Source organism: Agelaius tricolor, unplaced genomic scaffold (assembly GCF_023055355.1).
Source record: "Agelaius tricolor isolate 1412-34295 unplaced genomic scaffold, bAgeTri1.0.p SCAF_28, whole genome shotgun sequence".
Taxonomy (NCBI): Eukaryota; Metazoa; Chordata; class Aves; order Passeriformes; family Icteridae; genus Agelaius; species Agelaius tricolor.
This window is the reverse complement of record NW_027269288.1, coordinates 3748626-3761759: the sequence shown is the minus strand read 5'-3', so window position 1 is coordinate 3761759 and position 13134 is coordinate 3748626. Positions and strand designations below refer to the sequence as shown.

At 58.4% G+C, this 13134-nt stretch overlaps 2 protein-coding genes across 5 annotated transcripts in view; both read left to right on the top strand.

Annotated features, from left to right (window-relative positions):
• The window catches only part of HSPG2 (heparan sulfate proteoglycan 2), a 44109-nt gene extending 39142 nt beyond the window's left edge, over positions 1–4967 (top strand). For both annotated transcript variants that reach the window (XM_071448965.1, XM_071448964.1), the window contains 10 exons: positions 34–266; positions 737–839; positions 1707–1841; positions 2514–2567; positions 2660–2735; positions 2877–2955; positions 3051–3121; positions 3238–3321; positions 3445–3548; positions 4523–4967. In XM_071448965.1, coding sequence (XP_071305066.1) covers positions 34–266; positions 737–839; positions 1707–1841; positions 2514–2567; positions 2660–2735; positions 2877–2955; positions 3051–3121; positions 3238–3321; positions 3445–3548; positions 4523–4686 — 1103 coding nt within the window. In that variant the 3' untranslated portion in view covers positions 4687–4967. The remainder of the gene's footprint in view (positions 1–33; positions 267–736; positions 840–1706; positions 1842–2513; positions 2568–2659; positions 2736–2876; positions 2956–3050; positions 3122–3237; positions 3322–3444; positions 3549–4522) is intronic.
• Positions 4968–5748: 781 nt separating this feature from the next.
• Positions 5749–13134, top strand: part of USP48 (ubiquitin specific peptidase 48) — a 33029-nt gene continuing 25643 nt past the window's right edge. For 2 of the 3 annotated variants that reach the window (XM_071449308.1, XM_071449306.1), the window contains exons 1-8: positions 5749–5984; positions 6913–7033; positions 7118–7259; positions 8307–8434; positions 10287–10411; positions 10967–11075; positions 12263–12396; positions 12564–12646. In XM_071449308.1, coding sequence (XP_071305409.1) covers positions 5851–5984; positions 6913–7033; positions 7118–7259; positions 8307–8434; positions 10287–10411; positions 10967–11075; positions 12263–12396; positions 12564–12646 — 976 coding nt within the window. In that variant the 5' untranslated portion in view covers positions 5749–5850. The remainder of the gene's footprint in view (positions 5985–6912; positions 7034–7117; positions 7260–8306; positions 8435–10286; positions 10412–10966; positions 11076–12262; positions 12397–12563; positions 12647–13134) is intronic. The other variant, XM_071449307.1, reaches the window with a different exon arrangement.

The following is a 13134-nucleotide window of genomic DNA, read 5'->3' as shown; positions in this document are numbered from 1 at the left end:
CACCCCCCATAACACTACCCCCTGTCCCCACAGGCCCGGCCGTGCTGCGGAGCGCAGAGCCGGTGGCCCTGGGCCAGTGGCACTGGGTGACAGCTGAACGGGTTCACAAGGACGGGACGCTGGTGGTGGATGATGCTGCCCCAGTGAAACGCTCCTCGCCCGGCAAGAGCCAGGGCCTCAACCTGCGCAGCCCCCTGTACCTGGGGGGCACCGAGCCCCCCCTGCGCCCCCCCACCAACGCCTCCTTCCGCGGCTGCATCGGAGAGGTGAGACCCCCCTTGTGTCCCTCAGAGGGCAGGTGACCCCCTCAGGTGGGGAGGGGATTGCCCCATGCTGGGGACATGATCCCCTTGGTGGGGAGGGAGGTGACCCCCACTGATGTCCCCTTGCTGGGGGGATGACCCCTCTTGGTGTCCCACGGGGAAGATGACGCCTTTGGCAGCGTCCCATTGTTCAGGAGGTGACCCCGTTGTTGGAGAGGTGACTTCCCTTCACATCCCCTTGTTGGAGTTCCCTCACCGGGTTGGTGACGCCTCTCCTTGGTGTCCCCTTGGTTGGAAGTGAACCCCGTGGCTGAGGGATGGTGCCATTGGTGTCCCCTTTTTGATTTTGATGTCCCCTGATTGGAGAGGTGCCCCTCACTGGCATCCCCTCGGCCCCGTTGTTGTGCCGGTCGGGCAGTGCCCCCGGCGGCAGGGCGGTGACAGTGACAGTGACAGTGGCGGTGTCCCCGCAGGTGTCCGTCAGCGGGAAGCGCCTGGAGCTGCGGGAGCGGTTCCTGCGCAGCCGGGGAGTGCGGCCCTGCGGCCACCGCGCCCCGTGCCGGCCGGGGAGCCGCGGTGAGAGCGGGCACGGGCTGGGCTGGGGGCGTTTGCACCAGGGTGTGCAGTGCGTGTGTACACTGCACGTGCAGTGTGTGTGTGTGTGTACACTGCATGTGCATTACTCTGTGTGTGTGTGTGTGTGTGTGTGTGTACACTGCATGTGCATTACTCTCTGTGTGTGTGTGTGTGTGTGTGTGTGTACACTGCATGTGCATTACTGCATATGTATGCTCTGTGTGCCTTACTGCATGCATGTGCCTGTGTGCTGCACGTGTGTGTGTGTGCATTACTGCATGTGTGTGCTGCAGATGTGTATGTATGTGTGCAGTGAGTGTGTGCAGTGTGTGTGCATTACTGCGTGTGTGTATGTGTGTGTGCAGTGTGTGTGCATTACTGCATGTGTGCATGCGCGTATGTGCTGCGTGTGCATTACTGTGTGTGTGTGCTGCACGTGTGTGTATGCGTGTGTGCAGCGTGTGTGTGCTGCGTGTGCATTTGTACGTGTGCACTGCACCTGTGTGTGCATGTGCACCTGTGTGTGCACAGTGTGTGCATTTTGTGTGTGTGTGTGGGTGTGCACACGCAGTTCACACCTGCTCACTGCGCACACCTGTGCATTTGCACACGGACAGTTCACACCTGCTCACTGCACACACCTGTGCATTTGCACACAGGCAGTTCACGCCTGTTCACTGCACACACCTGTGCTGTGCACACTCAGTTCACACCTGCTCACTGCACACACCTGTGCTCTGTGTACACACGTGAAGTTCACACCTGCTCACTGCACACACCTGTGTCCGGCGTGCCCCATGGGCCGTGCCCGTGCATGCTGTGCACACTGACCTGTCACCTGCAGTGACCGTGTCCTGCTGTCCCCAGGCCCACGCTGCGAGGATGAGGAGGAGGAGGAGGCCGAAGGCTGTCACCCCTCCCGGCCCTGCCTGCACGGTGGCTCCTGTGTCCATGGCTCCTGCCGCTGCCCCCCTGGACACAGCGGGGCCCGCTGCCAGCACCGTGAGGGGACAGCACAGGGACATGGGGGGACACCCTGGGGACACCTGGGGACATAGGGAGGAGCATGCAGGGACACTGCCAGCACAGCGAGGGGGAACACATGGAGGGGCATGGGGAGACACCTGGGGACTCTTGAAGACACAGAGGGACATCTCAGGTCACTGGAGGACATTGGGGGGACAAAGGAAAGACACAGGGACACCCAGGGACACAAGGGACACGCACACTTGGGAGATACTTGGAAATACCTGGGGGTGCTTGGAGATGGTTTGGGACACGTGGGGAAACTTGGGAACATGGGGAGACACTTGGGGACATGGAGGAGGTCACTTAGGGACACACATGGGGACACGTGACAACATTTGGAGACAGCTGGGGACGTGGTGGGGACACCTGGGGATACCTGGAGACCCTTGGGGATTGACTGGGGACACAGAGGGACATCTGGGGACATGGCAGGGACACGTGCTTGGGGAACACTTGGGAATACCTGGGAATAAGTGAAGCCACCTGGGGACATGGGGGACACCTGGGGACACTGTTAAGGATATACACTTGGGGGATACTTGGGGATGCCTGGAACCACTGGAGACATGCAGGGACGTGGTGAGGGGACACCTGGGGACACCAAGGGGATTAATGTCCCCCCCTTTACCCCTTTTTCTCCCGCAGGCTCGGCGCTGGCAGAGCTGGAGCAGGACTGGCAGGAGGGCAGCGGGGGTGGCGGTAGGTCCCTGCCCCCATTTCCCCTTTTTTCCCCCCCAAATGTGGGCAGGGCCCCCTCCTCCCATCCCCCCTGACCCCCCATCTTCCCCCAGACGCCCCTGGGCAGTTCAGCGCCGCATTCCAGGACGGGTCCTACCTGGCCCTTCCCGGGCACCTCTTCCCCCGTGGGTGAGTGACACGGGACACCCCGAGTGGGTGCTGCACCCCCTCTCACCATGGCACCCCCCCCGTTTTTGGGGTGCTGCGCTCCCCCCCATGGCACCGCCCCCTTTCTGGGTGCTGCCCCCCATCACGCCCCTCCCCTGGCAGCCCCCCCGAGGCTCCGGAGACCATCGAGCTGGAGCTGCGGACGCGCAGCGCCCAGGGGCTGCTGCTGTGGCACGGCGCGGTGAGACAGGGCACAGGGGGACAGGGGGCATCACCTGTGGGACCCCTCGGGCTGGGGTCCGGGTGCCCCCTGCTCACCCCCCTCTGTGCCCACAGGAGCCCAGTGAGGGTGGCAAAGCCAAAGATTTCCTTGGCCTCGGGCTGAAGGATGGGCACCTGGTGTTCAGGTGAGAGGGGACCGTGGGGTGACATGTGGCACCGGGGGATCCCCTGAGCCCGCAGGGTGCCCCCCGAGGTGCCCTGCACACTGACACCGTGCACACTGACACCGTGCCCCTCACAGCTACCAGCTGGGCAGCGGCGAGGCCACCATCACCTCTGAAGACCCGGTCAATGACGGCGAGTGGCACCGGGTGACAGTGACAAGGTGGGCAGGGGTCTGGGCGTGGTAGGGCAGGGGGGGCAGGTGCTGATGGTGATAAGGTGGGCAGGGGTCTGGGCGTGGCACAGGGTGGTGCAGGGGGGTGCAGGTGCTGATGGTGCCCCGCAGGGAGGGCCGGCGTGGGCAGCTCCAGGTGGACGGGGAGGAGCCAGTGAGTGGGGAATCACCCGGATCCAACGTCATGGCCAACACCGAGGGCAGCGTCTACGTGGGTACGGAGGGACTGGGGACACGGGGGACACAGGCTGGGACACAGGGTGGGTGTGGGATGGACGTGAGATGGACATGGGGTGGATGTGGGATAGATGGGGTGAGGCATGGGGTGGGACAGGGGATGGACACAGAATGGGACAGGGGATGGACATGGAGTGGGACATGGGATGGATGGGGGTGGGACAGGGGCTGGACATGGGGTGGGACATGGGATGGATGGGGGTGGGACACAGAAATGGGGTGGGACACAGGATGGACATGGGGTGGGACAGGGGATGGGCATGGGGTGGTATATGGCATGGATACAGAATGGGACAGGGGATGGAGTGGGACATGGGATGGACATGGGGTGGGACAGAGGCTGGATGTGTGGTGGGACACGGGATGGACATGGGGTGGGACACAGATACAGGGTGGGATATGGGACACAGAATGGGACAGGGGCTGGACATGGGGTGGGGCATGGGATGGGCATGGAGTGGGATATGGCATGGATACAGAATGGGACAGGGGATGGGCATGGGTGGGACACAGATACAGGTTGGGACATGGGACAGGGGATGGACAGGGGGTGGAACACGGGATGGACATGGTGTGGGACACAGATACAGGGTGGGACACAGGATGGACATGGGGTGGGACACGGGAGGGGACACAGAAAGGAGGTGGGACGTGGCTTGGACACAGAATGGGACACAGGATGGACATGGGGTGGGACACAGGATGGGGATGGGATGACACTTGGGATAAGACACCCGGTGGAACATGAGATGGGACACGGGATGGACAAGGGGTGGAACAGAGGGTGGGAGGCAGGGAGAGGCATGGGATGGACGCAGGATGGGACACCTGGGTGGTGGCACATGGGGTGGGGACACCTGGCGGGACACAAGACAGACGTGGGCAGGTGTCCCGGGCTGGACGGGGGCGGGCCCAGCGGAGCCCCCGCCCAGCGCCTCCCGTGCCCCCGCAGGCGGCGCCCCCGACCCCCGCGCCCTGACCGCCGGCAAGTTCAGCTCCGGCATCTCGGGCTGCGTGCGGGGACTGGCGCTGGAGTCCGCCGGGATCCCCCGACACCCCATCGACCTCCGGCACGGCGCCCTGGGGGGCTCCCCCGTGCCCCCCTGCCCCTCCTAACCCCTCCGAAACAGAGTTTGGGGGGAATTTGGCCAAGTTTATTCTTTTCCAAAAAAAAAACCACCAGGAGGAAACGGTGCTTCGCTGCCCCGGGGTGACTCGGGTGGGGGGGGGCCGGGACCCCCAAAAATGTTTACACCCCCCTTCCACCGGCCCCCCGAAACTGTGCCGGGGCGGCCGGGCCGCCTGGGTGCCCCGCGGGGTGGCGGCGGGGTGGGGGCGCGAGGGACAATCGGGGTGCTGCGGGGACCCCCCCGCGGGGACAGCTATTAAAGGAGAGAAAACCAGTGCGGCTGCCGTGTTTGGGGGGGCTGAGCCGGGCGGGGTGGGGTACGGGAGTGATGGGAGGGGGAGCGTGAGGGGTGGGGATGTAGGGGGGCTGCAGGGGCGTGGTGTGGGCGAGATGGTTTGGGGTGCAGGAGAGGGGGACAGTGGGAGGATTTAGGGGGTGCAGGGGTGTAGGGGCCCGGGAGGTGATGGTACAGGGAGGATTGTGGTATTGGGGTGCAGTGTGGGGTACGGGATAGGGTTTGGGGGTGTGGGAGCTCAGGGGGTCCGGGCTCTTGTGGTGTGGGGGGCTGTAGTACAGGGCTGCGGAGGATGACACAGGGATACAGAGGGGTCTGGCGGGGGTACCGGGCTGGGGGGCTCTGGGGGGCTCTGGGGGCGAGGTGTGGGTGGCGGGGGGGGCGGTGGGACCCAGCGCAGCCCGCGCCACGGGCCCCGCCCACCGCGCCCACAAGCCCCGCCCATGGTGGCACAGGCCACGCCCATCTGACCACAAGCCCCGCCCACGCCGCATCAGTCGCGCCCCATCGCAAGCGAGCCCCGCCCCCAAACTCACAGGCCACACCCCCTCCGGCTGCTCACACAAGCCACACCCCCTGTGGCTCAAGCCCCGCCCCTAGCGGACAGGAGCCCGTACCTGGCGCGCCCAAGCCACGCCCCTCTGACGAAACCCCGCCTCCATCCCCGCGCGTCGCGGCCCGATACCGTCAGCGCCTCGCGCCGTCACCGCGTCGCGCTCGTGGCGTCAGCGGCCTTGACGGCGGCGGGAGGGGCCGGGCGGGATCGGGACCGGGCCGGGACCGGGGCGAGGAGCGGGACAAGGAGCGGGACAAGGAGCGCGCCGGGCCGGGGCAGCCCAGGGCGCCGGCGGGAGCGATGGCGCCGCGGCTGCAGCTGGAGAAAGCGGCGTGGCGCTGGACCGAGACGGTGCCGCCCGAGGCGGTGGCGCAGGAGCACATCGAGGCGGCCTATCGCGTCCGGCTGGAGCCCTGCCAGCGCGGCGCCTGCCGGTACCGTGGGGCCGGGCCGGGCACACAACCCTCCGAGCCCCTGCTCCCTCCCGCCATGAGGCGCGGGGCGGTCCCCGGCCCTGCCGAGGTTCCGCGGGGTCGGTGGAGGCTCCCCCGTGTTCCCTTCTGGGGGACTCCATCCCCGGGGCTGGGCCCTCAGCGCCCTGTGTGTCCTTGTGGGGCTCCCCAGGTATAGGGGACTCCCTTGGCTGGGGGGAGCCTCTGTCCCTCTGCTCAGACACAGGGGACGGACCCTCCCCGGGCTGTGGGGAACCCCTCTCCTTCTCTGGCCCCTCTGATGTAGGGGAACTTCCCTGGGGTGGTGGGAGACCCTCTTCCCAACCTGGCTCCCAAGCAGATACAGGGCACCACCCTGGTGTTGTGGGGTGGGTTCTTTAGATATAGGAGAGCCCCCATGGGCTGGTGGGGAGCCCCTGTCCTTGTTTGTCCCAGACCCATTTTTAGGATAACCTTGGGGTTGTAGGGAACCTCTCTTCTTACCTGGCTTCCCAGATGTAAGGAAATATTCCCACTCCAGGGTTGTAGGGACCCCTCTATGCCTGACTCCCCATTTATGGGGGATCCCAGTGGGCTAAAGGGAACCCATCTCCTTGCCTGGATGCACAGCACTCACCCTGGAGTTGGGGCAAGCTCTATCCCTGCCTGGCTTCTCAGATATCGCAGATCCTCTTGGTCCTGGAATCCCCTTTTTTTTTTACCTAAAAACCCCTCTGGTTCTCCACCTCCTTCCTCACCTATGACCACTGTTTGGGGGGGGGGGGAAGGTGTTCCATGTCTCATCCCATTCAACATTACGTCCTTCCCCATATCCCCCCTACCGTCACCCTGCCAGCCCCCAGGGGACACGGGGGTGACAGCTGGGGTCTGCAGGGGACACAGGGGTGACAGCTGGGGTCTGGCTCCTCAGGAGGAACTGCCGAGGGAACCCCAACTGCCTGGTGGGCATCGGGGAGCACGCGTGGCTGGGTGAGATTGATGAGAACAGCTTCCACAACATCGACGACCCCAACTGCGAGCGCCGCAAGAAGGTACCCAACCCCCCCCTCCATGGGGCCAGGGCCACGCTGGGGACAGGGCAGGTGACCTGAGCTGGCCCTTTTTCTGTCCCCCAGAACGCCTTTGTGGGCCTGACCAACCTGGGTGCCACGTGCTACGTCAACACCTTCCTGCAGATGTGGTTCCTGAACCTGGAGCTGCGGCAGGCGCTCTACCTGTGCCCCAGCGCCTGCGGGGACGGCGTTCCCAAGGACACAGGTGAGTGGCACAGAGGGGTTTGTTCCCTCCCTAAAACCCCACCTTGGGATTAGGTTGGTCAGGAGAATTCATGGGGGAAGCTCTGGCCGTTGGTGCCGTCGCTGTGCTGTTGGTTCAGAGCCATCATCTGGGTTTTGGGAATGAACCGACCTTAATCCAGGTGATATCCTAGGTCAGAGTGATCTGAGCTGGTTGGAAATGAAGGTTTGGTTTGGGCTTGCTAAGGCAGCCTAGTGATGGTGCATGGGGTGGAATGTGTGGGTCAGGGCTGGTCTGTGCTGTGGCAGGGATGAAATTTGGGCCTCACACAGGATTAAGGCTCCCAGTTCTTTCTGCTCTTTGGGAGGCTCTGGGTCAGCACAGCCACCTCAGCTCTGCTGCTGTTTCATGGGGGTTGTAAATGATGTTTCACCTTCTGGGGTAAATAAGCTGGTTTTTGGGTAGTTGGTGCATGCTGTATAAACCCTTCACTCACAGCTCATGCTGGGCACTGCAGGATGGAATCATGGAATCCCTAAGGTTGGAAAACTCCTCCAAGATTATCAGTCCAACCATTCCCTCAGCACTGCCAAGTCCACCATTAGCCCATCTACCCAGGTGCCACATCCAGACAGTTTTTGAGCACTTCCAGGGATGGGGACTCCACCACTGCCCTGAGCAGCCTGTTCCAGTGCCTGACCACCCTTTCCATGGAGGAATTTTCCCTAATATCCTACCTAGACCTCTCCTGGAGCAACTCAAGGTCATTTCCTGTCATCCTGTCCCTTGTTCCCTGGGAACAGAGCCTGGCTCCACCCTCCTATCTGAAAGTTGCAGAATGTAAATATTTACAGCTGAACTTGATGAATCCTAAGGTTTTTTCCAACCTAAATTGTTCTTTATTTGGCTTGTGCTGGGATGTGCTATCATCACCTACACAATCCGCTTCAGTTTTTCTGACAACTCAAACCACGTTTCCTTCCAAGCCTATGACATTTAATGGTTGTGAAACACTTGGAGCGATCCCTTCTCACCCTGAATTCCTGCTGTGCCTTGTGTTTTTCCCAGATTATGAGCCCCAGACCATCTGTGAGCACCTGCAGTACCTGTTTGCTCTGCTGCAGAACAGCAAGCGGCGCTACATCGACCCCTCGGCCTTTGTCAAGGCGCTGGGGCTGGACACGGGGCAGCAGCAGGTGTGTGGGAGGGGACTCCTGGCACTTCCAGAAGCTGGGAATCACCCTTGGGTGCTCACTGGGCAGCTCCCAGCTGGGTCTGGCTGCTGGGTGCAAACATGAAGGGGGAGGTGAGGCTGCAGGGCCCTGTCAGAGTGCAGGGGGGAAATAGGAGGGGACCAGGACATCAGGAGTGCCCAAGGTAGAGCCCAGGGAGTGATGGGATGAGGCCAGGGAGATCAGGAGGAGAATAGGGAGCAATGGGATGGAGAGAGGGAGATTAGTAGGGTCCCAAAGAGGAATGGGATGAGGCCAGGGAGATGAGGAGTCCAAGGAGTGATGTGATGGGGACAGGGAGATCAGGAGGAGAACAGGGAGCAATGGGATGGAGAGAGGGAGATCAGGAAGGTCCCAAGGAGAAATGGGATGAGGACAGGGAGATAGAAACCCAGGGAATGATGGGATGGGGCTAAGGAGCAATGGAATGAGGCCAGGGAGATCAGGAGGAGTCCAGGGAGTGAGAATGGGGAGTGATGGGATGGGGCCAGGAAGATGAGGAGTCCAAGGAGTGATGTGATGGGGACAGGGAGATCAGGAGGAGAACAGGGAGCAGTGGGATCAGGAGGGTCCCAAGGAAGAATGAGATGAGGACAGGGAGAGAGGAGGAACCCAGGGAATGATGGGATGGGGCTAAGGAGCAATGGAATGAGGCCAAGGAGATCAGGAGGAGTCCAGGGAGTGAGAATGGGGAGTGATGGGATGGGGCCAGGGAGACAAGGAGGAGCCCTGGGAGTGATGGGATCAGGACATGGAACAATGGGATGATGATGCAGAGATAAAGAGGAGCCCAGGGGCAGTGGGATGGAGATAGGGAGATCAGGAGGAGCCCAGGGAGTGATGGAATCACAACATGAAACAATGGGATGAATACAGGGATATAAGGAGGAGCCCATGGAGCAATGGAATGAGGCTAGGAAGTGATAAGTGCAAATCAGGAGGAGCCAGGGGAGTGGTGGGATGAAGCCAGGAGCAATGGGCTGGGGCCAGCTGGGAGCCAGAGCTGCAGTGAGGGTGCTGCAGGTGCTGCCCGGGCAGTTGGGTGGTGAGAGGGCCCTCCCAAGGGTGAGGAAATCCTCAGGGGGAGGTGGATGAGCAGGAGCCAGCCAGGATCCCAGGGCAGCACGTGGGAGCTGAGTGCTGTGGGGCTGCAGCTGGAGAGAGCCTGGGAGAGGGGCAGGGCTTGGAAATCCACTTGGAGAGGTAATGGGAGGTTTTGGAGCAAGAGCAGAGCACTGGCAAATGTTTCCTTGGGAGGGTCAGGAGAGGAAGGAAGCTGACCAGGGACACCAAAGGGCAGCTGAGAGAAGCCAAAACCTGTTTGTTTGTGGAAGAGAAGAACCAGGGCAGGAGAGAAAGGCCCTGAGCTGGGTGTGGGGAAGCTCTGGAGCATTGCTGGGATCACCCAAAGGACAGCCTCTCATTTTTGGGGTGTTTTCATTTCTCTTCTCACCTCTGATCTGAGCAGGGACAGCTGCAAAGAGGAGGATCAAGGGGCTCAAAAGCCCCACAGGAGGGTTCTTATCCCTTCCAGAATCCTGGGAGGAGCAGGCCAGAAGTCAAAGCCCCCAGCAGGACTGGCAGGGAGCCAGGGCAGCTCCTGCTGTGCTCCCACACTGAGGGCCTCACGCTCCTGCTCCTTTTAGCCAAATTCCTCTGTTTTCCTCAGTTCTCCTGCCTGGTCTTTATTTTCCATGCTGTTCACGGAGCCTCGGCTCAGCCTGTGTGGAGGGCTCGGGGTAATTAGCAGTGAATTAGTGACAGGGTTGGGATTGTGCTGTGGTGGATTGTTAATGAACTTGGTTTTCTCTTTCAGGATGCCCAGGAGTTTTCCAAGCTGTTCATGTCCCTGCTGGAAGATACTTTGTCCAAACAGAAAAACCCAGATGTCCGGAACATTGTGCAGAAGCAGTTCTGTGGAGAGTATGCCTATGTCACAGTGTAAGTAATAATTCTGGGAAGACCCTTTCTGTAAATATTTAAATTTTTAGAAGAATTCAGGAGGGAAAGATCCCTCCTAGCAACCAGAGCAGGCAGTTAAGCTGCAGCAGAAACACTTTCTGGGAAATATTTACCTTTTCCTTTCCTGTTCCTGTGTGTGTGGTGTTGCTGTGACAGTTCTGCAGCTGCTTTTACTCCTTTAATGAGAATTTACCAACTAAACCTACAAGTGAGTTAATGGAGTGGCAGGTCCTGCAGCCAGAAAACAGCATCCTGGCTGTTGTATTTTCATTCCTGTGTTCTCAGAACTGGGAATTTCACCTTAAAAATAAAATATAATGGTACATGCAAGTTGTGACAGGTCCTGGTAGGTACTGTTAAGCTGTTTAAACCTTCTCCTGGAGTTTTTATGGTCTGGAGGTGTGAATCTCCTTAGCCCTGACTTTGGTTTTTCTCCTGGTTTTATACAAGGAACATTTTACCAAAGACTTGGGAGCCCAATGCATGAGCCCTGACCTGTCCTCAGATATATTTTTGTCTTCTTTCCCATCCCAGCTGCAACCAGTGTGGCAGAGAATCTAAACTGGTGTCTAAATTTTACGAGCTGGAGTTAAACATCCAAGGACACAAGCAGTTGACAGACTGTATAACAGAATTCCTCAAGGTATGAGCTCGTTGGGGTTGGAGTCCTGCTATTTTTAGCAAGGAATTTCAGTTCCTTCCTCCAATTCACAGCCTTCGAGGTCGGTGTCGGGGTGAAGCCACTGACTTGGCTCAGGGAGATGCATCCAAGTGAAAATGTTTTTTTCTGCAGACCCAAAAAATGAGGATTGAGGCACAGAGCAAGGAATAGCTCTGTGACATCACATGCTCCTGTTATGGCTTTAAAAAGCACTTGAAAGTTGCATTTTTAGTTAAAATACTTTGCCAGGAAAGTTAGGGAAAAGTCTCTGCCTGCTTTGTCACGGATAGCACTGGGAGAACGGCTGCTTTCCATGTTTTCTGTGTCAGTGCTCATCTGCATAGCAACAGGAGACATTCCCTGCTGAAAAATGTGCTCTCAGAAGTACCAGGGAGTGCTGGGAATAGCTGCAGGAACAGCTGCAAGTGCCCTCAATTCAGCTTGAAAATTTCTCTGGATATGAAGTTCAGCTCTGGCACACTAAGGTGTGGATTCCACTCAAACTATTTAGGACAGAACTGACCTGAACCCTTTCCTTGAGCTCCTTGCTTGCTGCTGCACTCAGCAAACCAGTTGCTCTGCCTGGAAGGTCTGCCATGAAAAAAAAAAAAAAAAAATAGTTTTGGTGTGCAGATTGAATTCCTGAATTGGAGAACTTGACATTTGTCTGCTCCTCCTTCACACAGAACAACCCTGTGACGTTTTTAGAGGGGTTGGAATTTTCCTCTGGCCTAACCCTGCCCTTGGAGCTGCTTAGGCAGTGAGTGACTCCTGCAGGGTGATTTTGAGTGGCTGAGCAGAGGGCTGTAGTTTCCAGGCTGAAATGTGGCTTTACATTAACTGGGTCCATGTGAACTCGTAAAAGGGGTGATTTAATTATTTTCTTGGTATAAACCAACTCAGTCAGGCGAGGAGCAAGAGTAAGAGACTTGAGAACTTGGAATGGGGCTTGATTCAGTCTAAAATATGCCTTAAAGTGAGAGCAGCCTGTTATGGCCATGCTGTAAAGTGCAGTCATTTAACTCAGAAAAATTTGGGCAGCAGCTGAGAAAGACTTAAATCGTTAAAATAACTTTGATGTTTCTCATTCTCCAGCTGTTGAGTAGCTCAATTGACTTTTCAGTGCTGACATGTTCTCAAGACCTTTCCCTCTGCCTCTCCACACTCAGGAGGAAAAATTAGAAGGGGACAATCGTTATTTTTGTGAGACTTGTCAGAGCAAGCAAAACGCCACGAGGAAGATCCGGCTGCTCAGCCTGCCCTGCACCCTCAATCTGCAGCTCATGCGCTTTGTGTTCGACAGGTGAGTGGCAACACCCTGGAAGCTCTTGGGGAAGTCACTACCCTGCTCTTCCTGCTTTAATTTGAGGTGTCTGAGCCTCTCAAGGGGTGCTCAGGGGTTCAAGGGAGGTGTTTTGGGATGGGAGCTGTTGTTGCTGTGCCCTGAGCCACAGCTTTGCCTCTGCACAGACAAACTGGCCACAAGAAGAAGCTGAACACCTACATTGGCTTCTCAGAGCTGCTGGACATGGAGCCTTTCATGGAGCAAAAAAGTGAGTTTGGGGCAGTTTTTTGTTATCTTTGCCCATTGTCTCTTGGCAGATCTCTAATTCTGTTTAGGAGGAAATTCCTCCCTGTGAGGGGGATGGTGTACAGGCTGCTCAGAAAAACTGTGGCTGCCCCTGGATCCCTGTAAAAGTCCAAGGCCCGGTTGGATGGGGCTTGGAGCAGCCTGGGATAGTGGAAAATGTCCCTGCCCATGGCAGAGATGTGGAGCAAGATGGGCTTTAAAGTCCCTTCCAACCCAAACCATTCTGGGATTCTGTGATTCCTCTCAAATTTTGCTTGAATTCCTCTCAAATTTTGCTTGAATTCCTCTCAAATTTTGCTTGAATTCCTCTCAATTTTTGCTTGAATTCCTCTCAATTTTTGATTGAAAATTCTGTCCAGAGTTGTTTGAAGCCCGTATTTCAATCAACATCCTTGTTACTGAGCCACAACCTCTCAGCAATGTCCTGAAGCGCTGTGAGTTCAAGTGCAG